This window comes from Vicia villosa, unplaced genomic scaffold (genome assembly GCF_029867415.1).
Source record: "Vicia villosa cultivar HV-30 ecotype Madison, WI unplaced genomic scaffold, Vvil1.0 ctg.000605F_1_1, whole genome shotgun sequence".
Classification (NCBI taxonomy): Eukaryota; Viridiplantae; Streptophyta; class Magnoliopsida; order Fabales; family Fabaceae; genus Vicia; species Vicia villosa.
In genome coordinates this window covers 606,086-626,693 of record NW_026705277.1, presented here as the reverse complement: position 1 = coordinate 626,693, position 20,608 = coordinate 606,086, and the positions used below count along the sequence as shown (strand labels likewise).

At 34.3% G+C, this 20,608-nt stretch overlaps 2 protein-coding genes across 8 annotated transcripts; one reads left to right on the top strand and one right to left on the bottom strand.

Moving 5' to 3' along the window:
* Positions 1-829: 829 nt before the first annotated feature.
* Positions 830-16,488, top strand: LOC131629785 (cyclin-dependent kinase E-1-like). 5 transcript variants are annotated; one of them, XM_058900581.1, is made up of 16 exons: positions 830-1,158; positions 1,366-1,476; positions 1,760-1,863; positions 1,952-1,994; positions 2,124-2,222; positions 2,600-2,669; positions 3,149-3,243; positions 3,349-3,382; positions 3,483-3,567; positions 3,731-3,808; positions 7,196-7,243; positions 9,141-9,173; positions 9,445-9,553; positions 12,992-13,201; positions 13,305-13,371; positions 16,061-16,488. In XM_058900581.1, exons 1-15 carry the CDS (start codon positions 949-951, stop codon positions 13,368-13,370), a joined length of 1,395 nt encoding a protein of 464 aa, XP_058756564.1. In that variant the 5' UTR covers positions 830-948; the 3' UTR covers position 13,371; positions 16,061-16,488. The 5 variants fall into 5 exon arrangements, with proteins under 5 accessions (XP_058756564.1, XP_058756562.1, XP_058756563.1 ...); XM_058900579.1 differs by having other exon boundaries at positions 16,049-16,488; XM_058900580.1 differs by having other exon boundaries at positions 16,009-16,488.
* Positions 16,489-17,978: 1,490 nt separating this feature from the next.
* On the bottom strand, positions 17,979-20,263 carry LOC131629802 (uncharacterized). Of its 3 annotated transcripts, XR_009292131.1 has the most exons (3): positions 19,281-20,261; positions 18,570-19,187; positions 17,979-18,294 (listed from the first exon to the last, which is right to left on the bottom strand). XR_009292131.1 is itself a non-coding variant. In XM_058900602.1 (2 exons), exon 1 carries the CDS (start codon positions 20,252-20,254, stop codon positions 19,286-19,288), a length of 969 nt encoding a protein of 322 aa, XP_058756585.1. In that variant the 5' UTR covers positions 20,255-20,263; the 3' UTR covers positions 17,979-19,119; positions 19,281-19,285. The 3 variants fall into 3 exon arrangements, 2 of the variants coding, with proteins under 2 accessions (XP_058756585.1, XP_058756584.1); XM_058900602.1 differs by having other exon boundaries at positions 17,979-19,119; positions 19,281-20,263; XM_058900601.1 differs by having other exon boundaries at positions 17,979-19,187.
* Between the last annotated feature and the right edge of the window lie 345 nt (positions 20,264-20,608).

The following is a 20,608-nucleotide window of genomic DNA, read 5'->3' as shown; positions in this document are numbered from 1 at the left end:
TCAACGCATGCTTTTTGGTATGTTAAACCTTTGAGCTATGTCAAGATCTTGGAGAAAACTCTTTTTTTCTTTGTCTGCAATTTCACTATGCGATACATAGTTATTGACCTCTTTGCATTTTCTTTATTTTAGCATTTGTTGATTTGGTGTTGAAAGCGCATTATGCGCGTCTTAATAGATGCTTGATGTAATAATATTGAAGCTTGAAATCCAATCTTGCACATCAACATGATTCTTGCATAGTTTTCAATGATTCATGCTATGATTGATCACACTTCAGCATCCAAATATCAACATTATGGATGGACAAATGGTTAACTTCAGCCGATGACATGCCAAAAACACCAATATAGTCAAAACAACCATTTATATAACTTAGTTTGTTTTTAATAGTTTAGAGCTTCGTTTCAGTCGAATAACTATTTGAGTCGACATATGTTTTATATCAAGTAGATTTTACGGAGTATAAGTTTAAAACTTATATATTATTGATAAATGAGAATCTACCTAGACAATACCACTCAAATCAAATCTCTCTATCCAGTTTGAAGTTGAGATTTACATATGACTCAAATGATAAATTTATCAATGATATTTTATCTTCTGTTGTTAATACATATGTATTAAGACACATACGCAAACATAACATTTTTATTTTGTATTAATAATATAAAATTTGCAGTACTTCATTATTTGCGATAACATTTATATCAAATGATCTAAGATATGAACGATTTTTTGTGTCCCGATGCACGAATTTATATCGACTTTTTATTTATTTATTTGGTCTAGAAAAAATATACTTTTTGACCACAAAAACAAAAAAAGTAGAGGTACTTTACTTATGCAGAGCAGTTAACCGATTGGTCCATCCAATTCAAAGTCTTCAGTTTCTTATTCGTGGCTGCGTCGAGCTCGTGATCGAAACAAACCGAAGGAGGAGCAACCATGGGCGACGGCAACCGCTCCAGCAGCAACAAACCAGAGTGGCTTCAGCAGTACGATCTGATCGGGAAGATCGGAGAAGGAACCTACGGTCTCGTCTTCCTCGCTCGGATCAAGTCCGCCACCAACCGCGGAAAATCCATCGCCATCAAGAAATTCAAACAATCTAAAGACGGCGACGGTGTCTCTCCCACCGCCATTCGTGAAATCATGGTATAATATTTTTTCCTTTTTTTTATAAATTTTTTCTCCGAATTTTATGTTGCAGCTGATGAAGAGCTTTGAACCAAACTCGCTGAAATGACTGGATTGTTAGTACTAATGCAATTGTTCTGTGTAGCGGATGTTTTTGGTTATTTCAAATTTTTGAAGTTTTGATGTTTGGATTGGTTTTGAGTAATTTTTAATTTGATTTTGCAGTTGCTGAGGGAGATCACTCATGAAAATGTTGTGAAGCTTGTGAATGTTCACATCAATCATACAGACATGTCTCTGTATCTAGCCTTTGATTATGCCGAGCATGACCTTTATGTGAGTCGACGACGCATTTAACTTGAAATTGTCATTTTGTTTTGCAGTTTATCAGTGTTTCCTGCTGAAAGTTTATAGTTTCTGAATGTCTTATTTTTTTAGGTTATTTTCATTTAAATATTTCACTTTTTCATTTAAATACGAGTTTTAGATCGGATTTTGTGCTATTGTTACGTCAGTGTCTTAAAAAATGGTGTGAATTTCTATGGGAAGAAACATATGTAGGAAGCAAGGAATTGTTTCTTGTAGTTAGTTGTGTAAAGATTGCAATCTTGAATGGCAGGAAATAATAAGACATCATAGAGATAAGGTCAACCAAGCGATTAACCAGTACACTGTTAAATCGATACTATGGCAGTTGCTCAATGGACTGAACTATCTGCACAGGTTAGTCTATCCTTTGTGAAGTTGAAGAATGTTCCGTTTTATTTTTTTTCCTGTGTTGATTTATTGTATTATTATACTTTCCCTCCAGTAATTGGATAATACATCGAGATTTGAAGCCATCGAATATATTGGTACGAGTTTTGCCACCTTATTATGATATGATTAATAATTTTATCCCCAGAAGTAGACATTTGAGTTTAAATTTATTTGTCCATCTTTTATCTGTGGACTCATTTTTCTAACGAGCTTTCTTCAAAAAGGTTATGGGTGATGGGGAGGAACATGGAGTTGTTAAAGTTGCTGATTTTGGGCTTGCAAGGATATATCAAGCCCCTCTGAAGCCATTATCTGAAAATGGGGTATGGGTACATTTTTCATCTGTGTATTTGAGAAATCTTAATGTATATTCTCTGCATGATTCTTCTATTTTTTATATTTGACTTGAAATCTGGCTATCCATATAATACCTGCAGTAAGACTACATTAAATATTTATGCACTATCCCAGCTTTCTGCTGTTGTAAGCTTACTGAGTGATGGATATTGTATTTTGTTTCAAGTTTAACTTGTTGAACTGTTGAGCCTTCCGTCAAAACTTATGTGTTTTGATTCTCTATGTGTTTGCCGTTGGGTCTATTGTCATCTTTAACTTCAATTAGCTGTGCACTTGTACTTCATTTTACCTTTTGATATTTTTGATCGTTTAGATTCCTGATTTATAAAATACTGACATGCAGGTTGTTGTAACCATTTGGTATCGTGCTCCCGAGTTGCTTCTTGGAGCAAAACATTATACCAGTGCTGTTGGTATCCTTTAATTTTAGGGGTGTCTATCTATCCCCCTCCATCTCTGTGTGTGCTGTGTGTCAAGATTTACTGTGTAAAAGATTATGTTAACTTTGGAGTTACACTTGTGTGATGTTATGATTGTTATCAATCCATCAAGGGTATTTCTTCAGTCTTTTAACCCGTGTTGTACTTTTTTTTTATTACATTGGTGTTTTTGCTATTCTTAGTTTGACTTGAGGTTGATGCCTGAATAAGTTACGGCTCTGATGAATCTGACACATCAATATTTAGAACAGAGCATACACAAAAGGTTGACATGGTATGACTAACTTTTGATGAATGTAATTTTTTTAGTGGATGTAGTTAATGTTGGGGACTTTGGTACACATAATTGAAAGATAGACTTATCAATTGTGTGTGATAAATAAATGTGTCCGATTTCCCTTTGATCTCATTCTAATAGCGGTCCAGTTACTTTTCCTTAAAGAGACATTTAGATATGTGGGCCGTGGGATGCATTTTTGCTGAGTTGTTGACCTTGAAGCCACTGTTTCAAGGTGCAGAAGTCAAAGCTACACCAAATCCTTTTCAGGTACTTGATGCTAAAACTTGTGTTCTTTTTATTCTACAGTTGAGTATTATTATTGGATGTAGTATCATTGTTGGATTCTAAATAATCATTGTTCCACTTGTGCAGCTTGATCAACTTGACAAGATATTCAAGGTTTTAGGTAATTTATTTGCTTACTGTTTTCCTTTCTCCCTGTTGGGGGATGTTTATTCTCTTGATGATATCCCAAACCCACATCCTGGTCATTGTTACTGTGTCAGGCCATCCCACATCAGAAAAATGGCCTTCCTTACAACATCATCCCCATTGGCAACAGGATACACAACATATACAAGGACACAAATAGTAAGATATTAATTGCTGTGTAATTCAAATAAATGCAGGATAGACCTATTTTCATAGTGTTGAGTCCTTTGTTTTCTCTTTAACGTGCTTGTTTTTTGTAACTGATATACATATATTTTTTTCTTCATGAAACTAATGGACCTGTTCTGCTTCTTGCAAACAGTGACAATGCTAATCTCTATAGTGTTGTGCACCTATCTCCAAAAAGTCCTGCATATGACCTTTTGTCAAAGATGCTTGAGTAAGTATTTCCTTTTTCATTTAAATTCTAAATGATGCTAAGTTGAACATGATGAAAAGTTACCCTCTTATGTGCTAATGATTTAGTGATATCCCCCACAATACTGTGATAGGGTGGTCAAATAAGCCTCAATATTTTGTTGCCTTATCCAGGTGGTAATGGGTTTGTGTTTTTTTGTTACTTATGTTTTCTAACTTTATCATCATCTTCTTCATCATAATCATTGTCATCATCACTTATTGTTGTAATTGTTCCCGTTGTTAATTTTATAGTTTCGGTTCACATGTTAATCTGTTTCAAACATTCCCTGCCTCTTTCTATGCTGTGAATAGCGCCGCTTTTGCGGCTAATCGTGGTGCAGTTATGGTGCCCACTTTAAAACGTTTTGCAGGTGCGGCTACTGCAACCCCAAATTGCGCCGAATTTGTCATGTCGCAGCCGCTACAGGGACTTTTGTTTCTTATGGCCAGAAAAAAATTGATGTAGATGAGAAAAAAAAAATAAAAACAATGAAGAGGAAGGGCATCTAGTCAAAGAAGAAGAAAGGACGAAAGAAGGATGCAAAGATGAGGGATCTAAGAAACAAATGAAGAAAGCAGAAGAAATGCGGTGCCTTGGTAGTCTGTTTGCAGGGATACAAAATCCTTGAGATCTAGAGTTAGATTAGAATGGGCTTGGTCCCGTACCACTTAAAAGTATTAAAAAAATGTGAAAAGTAAACAAGATAGAATTCATACCCTGGGCAAAGCAGCTCTATAACTCTGCAAACCTAGTGAGCCACTACCATGCTGTAGAACTTTGGTATATATAGTATTAATTAATTAATAAATAGTATTAATTATGATTCATAGCTATATATACTTAGTCCCTCCTGTCTTGATTATAAGTACAAAAATACTCATGTTTTGTGGTTAAAAATTAAAACAAATCTAGTATGATTTAACTGGTAGGAACTAAAGGGTTAATTGAGTTGAAGTAGCAAAAGGACCAGAGTTCAAACCCTGGTAAAGGGGAAAAAATATACTAACATACTAACAGTTGCCTATTAAAGAAAACTAATTTAACCTAATTTAATGATATCATTCTTGAAATGCCCTTCAAGTAGTATTGATTTTATTTTCTACTAACCTTTTTATTCTTAGGGAACACTAAATAGATAGAAGGAAATCAATCAATACATGATAAATTCTTATTCTCCCCGAGTACGGATTATCATTATTCTTCAAACTAGGGATATTAGGGGAAATTTCTTTCCGCTTGTATAATTCTATGAAATTATGAGTTACTTAAAACCAGTGTTGCCCATGGTAGATGGCGCTCCATGTCGGAGAGCCGAAATTCCACCATACCGGACGCTTTGTGGTGCTGTTATAGCGAATTATGGCGGAAAAACCCGCAATACCGGCCGATATTTACCATAGCGACTAGCTCAAAAACCGCCATGTATATCTACCATAACACCGCAATTGCGGATATTTGGTAACGCTGCCTAAAACAATCTATCAACCAACTTTATTGCGAGCAATCTAAGAGTTTGAATAGCCAAAATGACTTATATTTGGCAGTTACTATGGAAAGAGATTGGGAATAAGTTGAATGGCTATTCAATCAAATAAGTGAACGATCATTCCTTCCATTAATAGCTAATTAAGTTAACTCTATCTAGCAGCATTATACCTTTTTCTTTTAGAAATGTGGAAATCCTCACCCGGCCCACAGTGACCACCATGACGAATGTCACCTGCCAACTGCTCCTATCATCACCCATCCTTACTGCCACTACCCTTATTGCGACAACTAATACTGTTGCCCACACGTGCAACCACCAAACCAGAATCCAAAGCAGGGCCCCAAAAAACAGAGTATCATGGTACTCTTAGTTCAAAAAGCCTTCCCTGAAATGGAGCTGTCATGCTAGAGCAAGAACCTGCACGAACCAGGGCCCCAAAAAACAGAGTATCATGGTACCCATAGTTCGAAAAGCCTTCCCTGAAATGGAGCTGTCATGCTAGTGCAAGAACTAGCACGAACATCTATCGATTATGACCAGTGTCGTTATTTCATTTTCTTCTTTCAAGCCTTCCATGTAATAAGTTGCTTATATCCACTAACATTTAGGGCTATTCCTTGAATGTTGTTCATAATTTCTACTATAATAGTCCTTGGGATCTAGAAAGTTATAATGAAAATGGCTAACCCAATAGCCGGTTCTACAAGGGCCACCGTTGAAACTAAAGAAACAAATGATTGACCCATCATATTTCTTAAAATTTTGGTGTGTCCAAACTCAACCTTACAAAACTGACTCTTAAGGTGAGAGATGCCTCCCACTTATAAACATATTTTTAGACCATATCTAAACTAATATGAGTCTCTCATCACCCCCTCTCCCTCATGCTCAAGACCAGACAACTGGAGTGTGACTCAAGTGGCCCGGTAGCGGGTGTCCCAACATATCTTAGATAAACTCTAGTAACCTTAATCTTAATACATCTCACAACTTTCATAAGAGATTTACATGTATATATAGAAGAAACAAATCAAACACAAACCCATAATACAGGGATCAAATCAAATCAATCCTTGAGTATTGAAGGAAACTCAGATTCTATAAAATAAGAAGATAATCAAATAACAAACACAAAATATATTTACAATCAACAATATCATTTGAAGAAACGAAAAAATGCCAAAATGTTCAAATTCACAATGAATAACATTGATTCTATTGGCATTTACATAATGGGAATATTTCGTCTATTGAGAAGGATTTCCCGAATACCTAAAATAGAGATGGTGAATCTCAGCAGGCCATAGTAGACCATGAGTTGGGAGTTGACCTTGGATTTTCTCAATCACTTCTACTCCTCGATGAGTTTGTTCAAAATGGAACAGCAAGCCATGTCAAAGACATGCCTGTGATGGAAATACGATAGTCACCAATCGAAGTCGTGCTGCCAGCTGTCATGTCTCATGTGTAGTCTTCACATCTTTCAGAACCTCGAGAGTGACCCCCTTATTCTGTAACTAAGTGCGGATCTCTCTATCATGTTTGCTTCTTCTCTTTTCCCATCTAGAGGAATATTGCCACCGAGCATTTTTCTGATTCCTATCTGATTTGGCATACCATGCCGTGATAGAATGACATTCATTTAATTTTTAATGCTAAAGATTGCTAGTGGGAGTTATGATTCTATGTCATTCCCGTTATAGTCATTTTAGTTAACCAAATGCAACCCTATTACAGTTTTGTTATATGTGGCATTCAACCTGTAAGAATTTCATCTAATATTTGTTGATATGTGAATTTGATGTATGACTTTCTTTTTTAATGGAAGTTTTCTGTACTTTTTGCCCTCTAATATTGGCTTGTGTACTTATGTGCAGATACGATCCTAAAAGGCGTATAACGGCAGCACAAGCTTTGGAGCATGAGTAAGACTTCTTTTATTTTCTTGTATTCTTGCATGAAATTTACATATCTAGTGATTAAAAGATGATTTAACTAGAGATGGAACTAGGGAAGGGCAAGCATGGGCATAACCACCGCTGATTGGAACACAATTATATTTTGTGCTTAATCTGTTTATTGTTTAATCAATTTTATTTTATATTAATAGTGTTTTTGTCGGCCAATCATAAAACTAATATTATGTGACATTCGAGTGCAGTAAAATTTAGTTAAGAATGTATTGAGAAAAGTATTCGTATACCTTCTAATGTTATATTAACTGTGTATTGAGAAAAAATATTCTCATACCTTATAATGTTATATTATAAATAAATATTATTTATATGCTCATATTGATAACTACACAATTTAAAAAGTTACTAAAATTATTCAAACCACATTCAATGTGTTAAAATATTTACTTTTCATGTGTATTTATTTAAGGGATTTGCTAACGTAGACCCACTTGATTTTATGAATGTCTATTTTAGCGACATGCACCTTAGGGTGCATTTAACCGTTTTTTAGTTAAAACTTGCTAAAACACACCTTCATAAAAATAAGTGGGTGTATTTTAGCAAATCCCTGTGGGGTTTGCTAAAATACACCCACTTATTTTTATGAAGGTGTTTTTTAGCAACATGCACCGTAAAGTGCATTCAACCATTTTTTAGTTAATGTTTGCTAAAATAGACCTTCATAAAAATAAGCGGGTCTACGGTAACAATCCCCTTTATTTAATACTTAAATATCTTGTGGCCACTGCTTTGGTTAAATTTTGAATCCGTTCTCTGGATTTAACTTATGTTTGTTTATGGTTTTTCTGTCTACAGAAATATGACTAGATACAACATATTCTCCTTCCATTTTTTATATTCTTGATATGGCATACTATCAAAGATTTTCTGGAACTGATGTAGTTGCCTTCTTAATGTTGTACTTAACATAATCCTGATTGAAAATTTCAAAAGTTACTGAGGATGAGCAACTATATCGTTGTAGTCATCATTAAAAAAACTCCAGAAGCTTTCCCTAAACTATTTTATTTATACAAAAAGCAGTTATGTAGCCCTACTGCTGCTGGATTAAAGTTTTTGTGTGAATTTATAATATGTTTCACTTATATGTTTTTTGCTTAACAGTTTAAGCTTTTGGGGTAGTTGGTTCATGGAGTGTCATCAGACCCTTGATGGCCAAGGGTCTAGAGTGTTATGGTTCAATTTTTTTAGAGTGTTATCAAATATTTCATGTTATGTTTTCATATAAGTGGTTTACTGACTGTTTCATAATTGCTTGTGATTTGTCTTTTTCATTTTGAGTGTTAAAAAATGATTTATTCTGTTGAGATTTTATGTAAATCAGAAATTTTTAATTAGAGTAAAATTATTAAAAAAATACATTTTATTTGAATTTGAATAGGTAGTTATAATTTCGGTTTGTTTAGAAGCTACTAAAAAAATAATCAAAACTAAGATTTTTAGATTGTGATATTTTTCAAAAGCTGAAAGCAAATTCACTAAAAATTTTAGAAGCATTTTTTATCCAATATAAAAGTTATTTTTTACCAAAAAACTCCGGAACAAACAGCCTTTTTAACGTATATATCCTTGGAGAGCTTCCATATATTGCTGGATCACTGGTTTTAGTGGTAATTGAGATTTGATGTCCTCATGCCGATTTAGTTTTATGCTTTCGACGAGTTTAAAAATTGGTTGTTGCATTTGTAATTCTTTTTTACATTAAAGACCATGTACTATGAGTTTTGATGGAAATACACCTTGTTAGATATGTAATATCTTTGTTGGGTATGCAACTAGTTCCCTTTTATCTTTGAGCTATTATATTTTCAACATTTTCAACATGTTGTACTTTGTTTTCCAGGTATTTCAAAATGGAACCACAGCCTGGGCGGAAGTAAGGCCTTTTCTTCCTTCCTCCTTTGCTATTTTGCTTTGGTCTTTTCGCCTTTTCCCCATTTTTATTGCATAAAGCCTTTTCCCAGAATTATTGGTTACTTTTCATTGCTTTGAAAATTTCTTTGCAAGATTTATAAATAAATGTTCATTATTTCTCCTCTTCCTGCTCTATGTATATACTGTATAGTAAAGCAGCTGTCTTAATTAAGCATGTATTCCAAAATCATTTATTGTCTTTGATTAAACATATTTGTCAAATCAATGCCCAGTGCACTTGTACCATGCCAACCTGGAGAGCCATTTGTAAATTATCCCACACGTCCAGTGGATACAACAACAGATTTTGAAGGGACAACCAACATGCAGCAATCACAGCCGGTAAAGTCCTATAGAAATATATCATTATAAACTGAAATTGTGCAGGCTTGAGTTATCATGTACCCATTTTGATAAGTGCTGTAGATTTAAAATTTTCATTGAGTAGGGTATATCAGAACTAGTGGACATGATTCAGCTTTGTCCCTGAATTGTTTTTTAGTGGAAAATAGTCATATATTGTAAAAGAGTAATACTCTCAGAAGTTTAGCTACTGACCGGATTTAGTTAGTATTTATTTTATTAATCTGGCAGTGCAGTACTATATGAATCTTTACTTTTTGCGAAATAGTATTATAGTTTGAAATTAGAAAGAGCAATAAGCGACTATTAGACAAGTGAAGGACAACGTTAGTTCTGTTGTCAGTTCCAGATAGTGGAGCAGAGAGGAACGGCCAACCCTAAAAATGGAGCCGAGCGGGTGCTATTTCATATATTTAGGAATTATTATACAATTAATACTAATAAAAACATAGTGGCTGAAAAATGAAATAAATTACTTAAAATTCATGCAGTATTCATAGTTGGAAGGAAAAGCCTCAATTTAAAGCAAAACATACTTGTCAATAAAACCAACAAAATTCAAGAGAACAAACAAGTTAAGCATTATGAAAATCTCAAAACTATTTTCCTTCAAAACAAGTTAAGCATGATCAAAACTCAAATAAAAGTTTAAGTATTATGAAAATCTAATTCTTCATCATCATTTCCTTCGCTATTAGATATGTAGTCTTCTTCGTCTTCCCCAATATATTATGGATCAAGATTTTCATCATCTTTTGGTACTAAACAAGTTGATAGTGATATGGCTAAGAAATCTAAGGTAACCAACAATATTTAGTGGAAAAAACCTCCAAATGGATGGTTTTGTTTGAGTATGGATGGAGCATCCAAAGGAAGTAGTGGCTAAACAAGTTGATAGTGATATGGCTAAGAGACCTAAGGTAACCAACAATAGTGAGTGGAAAAACCCTCCAAATGGATGGTTTTGTTTGAGTACAGATGGAGCATCCAAAGGAAGTTGTGGGCTTGCAGGTTGTGGAGGGTTGATAAGGTATTAGAATGATGTTTGGGTGTGTGGTTTTGCAAAAACTAAGGAGAAAACTACTGCTTATATGGCGGAGATGTGGGGAGTGTATGAAGGTTTGAGCTTGACTAGGAGGAAAGGTATTTCGAAGTTGATAGCAGGGAGTGTGTGAAGGGCTGAGCTTGGCTAGGAGAAAAGGTATTTTGAAGTTGATAGTGCAAGTGGATTTGGAGGTCATTGTCCATAGTATCGATGGTGTGGGCGTGTGGCAATACCGGGAGTTCTATGGGATGGACTATCGAGCGTAAGATTAGACATTTGCTTTCCCTTGATTGGAATGTTCGTTTCATGCATATTTATAAGGAAGAAAATAGATGTGTTGATGTGTTGTCCAACATGAAATGTGTTAGAGAAGTGGATTTTTTAGATTTCCAATTGCCTCCTCTTCAGGTGTCTCAGATGTTAGCTTCATGATTTTTGGGGTGTTTCGTTACCTCAGCTTGTAGCGTTGTAGTTTTCTTTTCCTTTTTGGACTTTGGCTCCATTGTGTCCCAAAAAATAAATAAATTCACAACTTAAATTTATATAATTTTTTTATAAAATACTTAGTATCCTAAATTTATTCTTTCTAAATTTGAATGTTAATATTAATAACTTATTATTGTTTAAATAAGTGAAGACTTATTAGTTGATATAATATATATCATTTTTGTGTTTACAATTTGGATTCTATAATAGTACAAGTTACGCGTCAATAACTAAAAATAATGAGTTATTACCTAATATTTGGATTCTTTCGCGTTTAAAGATGAATTATTACCTTATTCCCAAAAAAGAAATGAATGATTAGTACAAGTTATATGGAAAATATTAATTGCAATACGATTTTCTTAAATCAAATACGTGTATTGCATATATGAGTTAAAAGCAACATTAGAGTAATCGACGAACAGATGGCGCAGTGGCAGAAGTTGCATTGTTGAAGATTATTAATGCGAGTTCGATCCTTGATCAAACTACTTACATCTAATATGACCTTATACCCAAAAAAGAGATGAATGATTACCTAAATATTACACATATATAGTACAAGATATGTGGCAAGTATTAATTGCAATGTGATTTTCTTAAATCAAATACCTATATAGGATATATGAATTAAAAGCAACATTAGAGTAAACGACGAACAGATGGCGCAGTGGCAGAAGTTGCATTTGTTGAAGATTAGTAATGTGGTTCGATCCTTGATCAGACTTGCATCTAATTATTTCGTAATTAAAAAGCTAGCTTATTTTCACTAAACTGGACTGCATCGGTTCCTGCTGGTTTACACGAGTTTGACCGGTTTAACCAAAACTCGACGGACAGATGGTGCAGTGGCAGAAGTTGCATTGTTGAAGATTAGTAATGTGGGTTCTATAAGGTTTGTCAAAATCGGGATCTTGCATAAGATCGAGAGGGGATGGTAAGATCTTACAATATAAGATCGCAACTAAGACCGGAAGATCCTACTCAATTATTTTGTAAGATCGAGAGGGGGTAGCAAGATTGCAAAACATAAGATCGTAACAAAAATCATAAGATACTACTTAAACAGAAAATAATAAGTATTTCAACATTATATTTTCGTAGGCAAGTGTATTTGTGGGAAAATGGACGCCGCCGAACCAAAATTATTGCGCCTTTGTATCGTCATCCTTTTCGGCTTGTAATGGTGGGGGCAGAAAAATGGCCGATTGTGGTCGGAATTGGCCAATCACACATAATAATTGGTTTTTACCATTTTTTCACAATTTGACTACAACACACGATTCTACTTAAGATTTAGATCATTGGGGACGAGTGAGATCCTAAAATCATAAGATTTTAAGATTTAGATCGTGATTTTGATAACCATCACTTCGAACCTTGATCAGACCACTCGCATCATATCATTTTGTAATTAAAAAGCTAACTTATTTTTGCTAAACTGGACTGCATCGGTTCCTGCTGGTTTACACGAGTTGAACCGGTTTAACCAAAGTTTGACCGGTTCAAATACATGTGCGTCTGAATCTAATATAGTAATCTGATAGGCCATAGGTCCGTTTCGGTTAGATCTGTCCAATCGACCGGTGTGTTCCGATTTTAAAATACTGGGATGAATTACCTAGGCTGCCCCAAGTTTAACTGCTCTTTCCTTAGAGGTTATGAATATTTTCAATGGTTTTGTTATACTTACTATGACTTGATAACATAACGGAGTAGCTTCTATTAATAAAAAGTTTTGATTCCTATTGAAGTTTAAGCCATTTTAAATTGCTTGCTCATGATTCTTGTAAGTAAAGGTTTATATTGGCATACTTGGACTCGAGCAAGCATATGCATGCCTAAACATTTCCACCTAATGCTTTTTAATGTATATAACTTTTCAGGTTTCGTCTGGAGCTGCTATTGCTGGAAACATGCCTGGTGGTCATGTATCAAATAGACCTGTCCCTCGACCAATGAATGTTGGCATGCAAAGAATGCATCAGCTGCAAGCTTATAACCTCCCATCCCAGCCAGGGATGGGTAGTGGAATTAATCCTGCTGGCATCCCAATGCAACGAGGTGTTCCGCAACAGGCCCATCAGCAGCAACAGGTTTATTGTTTATTGGGAAAAGGAGGAAATTATTACCCTGTTTTTCGTTTTTTGTGGTGGATGTAATATGTTACTAACTCTGTTTTATTTTGTTTTTTGACAGTTGAGGAGAAAAGACCAAATGGGAATGCCAGGATACCCTCCGCAGCAGAAACCAAGACGTATGTAAGGTAAATAACATTGTTCCACTGCATATTAGTGGCAACGGCGGTGGTGGTAGATGTACTCTGTCATAGAGAAACTTAGCATTTCATAAAACTGGAAGAATTTCTTTTATGTGGATTATTAGGAATGTCAATAATTTCTCATGTTTTGTCCAGTAGTTTTAATGGGCAATTAGGATTCATGAGTTTTATATGAAATTTTGAATTAAATTTATCAGAGATTCTTACAAAGTATTTGAGAAACTACATATTGCGCATAACCTGGTTCACCTCTTTAATAGTCACTTGTGATGTTTGGGTTGAGGAAAACATCATGCTGTGTATATCTTATTGAGAATTATTAAGGTAATCAAAATTTGAACCTGCTCGATAGACCAATCGAACCAAAATCGGATCTGCATATAGTCCAATTAGGACTGAAATCCGCCTAGTAAAAAAAATCTGATTTACAAATCGAGAACCAGTATAAAACTGTCAAAACCAGCTGTCAACTGGTTTGTTGCAGTTCATAAATGCAGTCTGAAAAATATATTACCTAAAAATGGCTCAATTTTGTATTTTATATTTGACTTGTATTATGTTGCTTCCTTAATTCCTCAATGTGTGACTTATGCGGTTTAATGTTGTTAAATAGCCGCTATACCGCTATAGTATCCCCGAATTTGAACAAACCGCTATTGTTCCACGATACGCCATTAGGGCAAAATATTGTCAAATAGCTGATACAGTGGTGCTATAAAATCAGTATATAGCAGAATTTTAACAATTCGCCATTTTTTACTATCTGCAATTTACAACATTAATGCCGTTTTCTGTAAATTTTGCAACTCAATTTGACCACAGGCATACAAGAAGCCTGTTTTAGGTGTCATTACTGTTTCTTTTTTCAACACTAGCTTTTTACCTTTCATTTTCAATATAAACTGTTTATGAATTAGATTAGTAGGATCTCTCATGTTAATTTCACATGAAGAAATAATGTGGAGAAGTAATAGAGGGGTTTAAGAATTTGAAAAAAAAAGGGAAAGAATATGGTTAAAGGTGGAGATTTAAAACACGGAGAAAGACAAAATGGTGGGTCAGGGGTGGGTTATGTTTTGTCTCCCCAACCCTCGGCAGAGATCAGTTTCGTCCACCATGCACTCGTTCCGATTGAAATTGGTTCCCCCGCCTTGGCCATTTATATTTATAGTATTTAACTACATATTACATAAAATGCATGTATAAGAGTTATCAATCCCGGCTGATAGCGGCGCTATCCCAGGAGAGGGACCGGCCGCCATAAAATCGCACGTCGCGGAGCAGTTTTCAATCGCGGCCACTTTTGGAACAATCGCAGGTCGCGAAGTGGAGTGGTTTCCCGAACCAACCTTCTTTCTGTGTTTTTGTTGCGAAATCCCAAAATACCCTTAATTTTTTCGTCATTTGCCCTAAATTCCATTTCCTCTCCCTCTATCGCGTTGAACTCTACTTCTACTCGTCTCTCGCGTTTGCCCGTGTAGTTCTTCTCCTCTCTCGCGTTTGATTCCATTCGAAGGGCAAGCCATTGCCGCTGTCTTTGCACCTTTCTTCTTTTTCCTCTATTCTTCTTTTTCCTGTATAAATGATCTAAATCTTTGATCTAAATCAATATATTCCTTTATTTATTGTTAGTATCAATTTCTTTAAATTAATACAAGGTTGCTTTGTTTGAAGAAGAATAGTTTGTATGTTAATTCTTGATATAATAGTAGTCTAAGTTTGAATTTCGAGATGTGATGTTTTGATTAAATTTAAGAGTTGTTGATGTTGAATTGATTAAGAGTTTTCGATTAATCTTTGTGTTTTGATAGTTTGATTTATGAATCTTGTATGGGTTTTGTTGTATTATTGATTTATTTGTTTGATTTATTTTTGTAGTTATTATTTATATAATTTGTTTAAAAAATAATTAAATAGCGGTCATCCCGCTATCCGCTATCTAATTTTTGGAGTCAGCGGCTCCGCTACCTGGGGTGGTATGTATATAAAAAATAATATTTTTTATTAATAGGGTGGGTTCTTGGAATGTTGCCTGACAGATATATTCACATGTACACCCTGTCCTCGACTTTGAATATTGAGAAAAATTCTAACCTGTGCACCTGGTCAAAGCAGGGGTTTTCCGTCAAAATCGGGGCAAATTCTAACAGTTGTGGATTATGTTGTCGTGAAACAATAGGCAAATATAGTCAGAAATAGAATTATCAGAGTCTAATTTCAAAGTAGAAAAAAGTTATGGTTAAAAATGTTACTAACTTACTACCATTTAAGTTTAATTTAGTTTTAAATTAAAATAATGTTTTACTAATTATAATATTATTATCAGTAAGATGTTTAGGTAAAGAAATACCCATTATAGTATATTGTTAAAATTTATATAAAAAAGTAATATGGTTAGATATAGAAAATTATATTTAAATATTACCAGTCCATTCTTGGTTGAATTTTGGTCAAACATTTGAATCTTAAATCGGTACACAGGTTCATTGTCTAGTCTGATTTTAATTAGTTTGATAATTATTTCCTATAGTTTCATTTTCTGTCATCAATATTTAACTTTTTTGAATATTTGTACCAGTAGTAGTGTTGGATGACTCTTCTATATTTGCAATAATTCTGAAGATATCGAGTGAAGATAGATTTAATGGAAGATATTCTGAAGATGTTATGTTAGGTTTTGATGGAAGAGATGAAGTGAAGATAGATTTCAAGTCAATAGTGGCAAACTTGAGCTCATTCATTCATCAGGACAATTCATAAGTCATAACCTTGTGGATAGATTTGCCTTCATCCTTGTGAACTTCTCTTTTTGTAACTGCATTGGGCACATGAAGCTGGATGCTGCAATATGAACTATTCTCCTGGAACAGCAATGGAGCCATTGAAGGGGGAATAAACAAGGGAAATGGTTGAGCTACTGGTGAGACATGTATATCATATTTATGTATAGTTGTACAATTTTCTTGTATTCTCACAGCTGTTTCTCAAGGTGAAATGTAAGGGATCGTATATGAAATAACTGAAACTTTATTGTACTTGATGTATATTATTGCCTCACTTTATTGAAGGAAATTATATACTCGTCTTTTCCTCCGTTTTGAATCTGTTGTGCTCCTTGGAATGATATTACTTTTTAACCATGGACTAATTTTAGCGGAAATATATTTCCAAATACGTAATCAGAGGTATATAAGCTTTCTACTACTAGAGGTAGAACATGTACATACCAAAAGCTGCAATCTAGCATAAATATATTACTAGGGACATTTTCTTCCTTGCTCTCTTTTGTTAGATTCTAGATTTTAATTTTTGACTATTTCAACCATTGTGTCCATACTAGAGGTGTTTGAGGAGAGAAAGTTACATGAAATATTGAAAAATGTCAATTGTATGCTTAAATATGTCAATTTCAGTTAGTGTTCATAGTCATACTATAGGTGTATGATGGCTCATCTTACTCGTTTCTACACAATACATATTACATAGTCATTTTCTTCATTTGAATCTGAAGGATCTTCTCCAATATCAACCTCAGTTATGTCTTTATCTTTGTTCAGGTCAATCACTTAAGCAATCTTGTTAATCTTATTACTATCCTTTTCATTGAATTTAACATCCCTACTTATTAGGAATGCTCAAATTAATCGGTTTTTTGGATTATTTATATCTAAATTGTTTAAACTAAATCTATATTTTGGGCATCCATATAAAAAATATGAATCAAATTAGTCAATTTTTTGAAAATCACAAAAAATATTTTAAATTAATTTTTATAATAATAAATAAAATTTCCAATTTATCTCTGAAATAATTTTTTTTCTTGTGAAAAAGTATTTTTTTTAAATATAATTTAAAAAAACAATTTTTTAATATAAAAAATAGTTTTTAAAATTTTTTAAATCAAAATTAATTATAAAACTGATTAATAACTGATTTATAACCATCTTAAGAAAATGGAACAATTAGTTTTAATAACCAATTACAAAATATAAATCATCTATGATTATAAATTGATTAGATTATTTAACAGTAAGGATTTCTACTATAAAGATACTTTTTTAGCTCTTGGTTATAGTTTTCCTTTGAATGGTAGTAAACTAGGCTCTAAGGTTTTTGTATTCAGCTGATCTTTTGTTTCATATTTGGTGAGGAGTTTTACAGCCTAATGTAGTACAGGGATACCTATTTATCAAATAGCAAGCTGTGTGGACGAGTTCTCTCCAAAAATTCTTTGATAAGTTTGCATACATGCATCTAACATTATTGTTTCTATATATGCCATGCTCATTACATAAATCATTAACTTCCTTATGGCAGAATTCTAATCCATTATCTTTTATAAGACCTTTTATCCTCCTATCACATTGATTTTCAACTGTAGCCTTCCATTGAACAAATGCTTTGAAAACTTGATCTTTACTTTTAATCATCCCTTGATTATTATTTACTGATTTTTTAGGCACTCTTTTGCCATTAAATTTGATTGAACATCTTTTAAGGATATTGAATCTCTCCCTTATATCAAAGTATCTAATATATCTTAAGAGCTTGACACCGATCTAATCAACTAAGTTATCATCTAACACAAAAAATAGTTGTCAAAATCAATTAACTTTTTCAATTTTGTTATTGGTCTAATGGTCACCATATATTCAAATCCAAAATTTTACAAAAATTATCATCGCAAATAAACTATTAGTTTTTAACAATGAGAACCATTGACTAACTAATTAACACGCATTGGGACTATCTGCAAAAACTTGGAACTAATCTTTAAGAGGATGCTTCACTACACTATTTGTTACTCATGTTTCCAACAAAATCCATCTCTCATCCCAATTTTTAACTAATCCAAGGTATGTTGTTTTTCCAGAGATAAGCTTCACATTCCCTGGCCCTCCTCCTCACCTATGAAAAACATGTTGCTTGAAGAATTTCATTATTGTTTTACAAAGTAAACGAATCATAAATATGCATTTCTTTCATAACCAAAGGGATGAAGATGATCAAGACCAGGAAGTTTAAATCGCACCCCTGCAATCTCCTCCAAAGAGTTGGAGAATTGTTGATCATCACCCTCAAGATATATAAATTGATACAACAAGAACACACAAAGTGGCACCAGCATCATCTTTGAGTTCTACACAGAAAGCAACCAATGTGACCCACCAAATGCAACTTACCATAAACTGCTGTCATGAAAACTTTATAGCTCTTCTTCAGGTTAGCAACCTTTTCAGCTTCATTTCCTTCCACCACCCTCCTTAGCCAAACAACAAACCATGAGCATTCAAGGTAAAATCCACATGAGTCAAAGAATTTCACAATTTCCCTTTTGTAAAACCGGCAAATCATATTGAAGTCATGTTTGTATGGTGTCTGACACGCCCAACACCAACAAATATGACTAATCGATTCCTTCTATTTTCTCAAATTATTACCAATGTCAATATTGTGTCTTGTCTCCGTCTCATAGACTTCTCCAAGGAAAATCCTCCTTCACCAATACAATACAAGAGATGATATGGCCAAGAGATTGAATCACTTTGGCACCTCCGCTAATACAAAAAAGTCTAGCTCTTTCCCATCACCAGAGAACATCATTTCAATAGTCCTTAAACCAGATCAACCACATACTGCAACACCAAAGCAGATGTTTTATTTGTTTGTTTTTTCCATCTCTTGTCATCATGTAAAACCTCCCTCAAATTCTCAGATAATCAACACCAACAACTGCCAAATAACAACAGTTTAATGTTGTCAAAACCATATTTGATTATGGTTCTATGCAAAGTCAAGGACTGCACAGTACAAATGTCACCCTAATCAACACATTGAATTCTATTCTATAAACCAAAACATTGAATGAAGCAGAAAGTGATGAAAACACTTACCAGATTCATGCTAAACAGAAAATGTCATCAGTCATCAACAAAATATACTGCAAAATCCTGAGAGGAGCATTTTCAAAATCCAAATACGGCAATCTCACCTCCCTCACTCTGCATGCCCCATCACGTCCTCCAACCCGACCCACACAAACCCGGTTCACATCCACCTTCCTGAAAAGATAAACAACACCACCACCGCGCAAATCCCCGGAAGAATTCTGCTTCGTCTTGAAAAAGGTCCAACCTTTCCCAGCAAGAATCCGACAAAACCCATCCATCGTCACTACCCGATTACCAGTAACCCGACAACATAGCGAAACAGAAGAACAATCCCAGTTACTCACGTCTCCACTCGATGACCCAACAGCGTTAGAATCCTCGTCAGAGTTAAAAAGAACAACCTTGAAGGCGCGTGGGAAGAGCGTGACGAAGTATCGAAGATGGGTCAGTGGCGTTGTATCAAAAGAAGGAAAAGGAATAGGAACAGCGTCATTGAGAAGAGAACAAGAAGCTGAAGAGACAGAGAACGTAGATGTAGAGGGTGTTGAAGGTGAAGAAGAAGATGTTGACGGTGCAGAAGATGAGTTGGAGAAGATGATGTGAGAAAGTGATGGTGTTGGGTGTAAATCCATTCCTAAATCTCTTGCAATGGTGGCAAGCCTATATGTGTTTGTGATGATTTCTTTGGTTGGGAGAAACAAAAGACCATGTCTTTTTTTGAATCTTTTTCTTGTTGTTGTTTCATTGGGTTGTTGTTGTTGTTGTTCATTGTGATTGTGATGGTGATTTTGGTTTAGAAAGTGAGAGTTGTTGTTGATGGATATGGATTCACCTAAGATGAGAGAGCGAACCAGCTTTAGTGGAAGCATCTTTTTCTTAGGTTCTTTCTTTGCTTTGTTTTGCTTTGTGTGTGTCCTTAACATACAATACAAGATATGTTTATCATGTTTGGTCGCTTTCCTTTTCTTTTCTTTCATTTCTTTGACTCTAGTGAAGTAGCCTTTTGAATCTATGTGTTCTTTTAGTAAACAACAAAAAATGGTCCCTTGGGCTATTATCAGTTTATACCTTGATATTCAAAAGGTTTAAATTGATTACTCTATATATTTTGTGTCTAGATTTCTTGGTTAATGATGTTTTTTACAATCATACTAGGGGAGGATGTTTTTCATAGAATGATAATTATGTTGGGCAACAGAATGGAGGCAAGCATTGGATTGTGAAATTTGAGTAGGTGGATGAATCATTTTCTTTTCTTCAATTGATCCTTGAATATCTTATACCAATTCAATAACTTGGGTGAGTGTTACATGTTACATTGTTGCTTTTGT

Excerpts from the sequence above, each read along its gene's own strand:
- LOC131629785 (XM_058900581.1), top strand. The coding sequence starts at position 949 with ATGGGCGACGGCAACCGCTCCAGCAGCAACAAACCAGAGTGGCTTCAG. Across the intron at positions 1,159-1,365 it reads CCGCCATTCGTGAAATCATG|TTGCTGAGGGAGATCACTCA; the intron begins GTATAATATTTT and ends TTGATTTTGCAG. Across the intron at positions 2,223-2,599 it reads AGCCATTATCTGAAAATGGG|GTTGTTGTAACCATTTGGTA; the intron begins GTATGGGTACAT and ends ACTGACATGCAG.
- LOC131629802 (XM_058900602.1), bottom strand. The coding sequence starts at position 20,254 with ATGAAAGAAAAGAAAAGGAAAGCGACCAAACATGATAAACATATCTTG.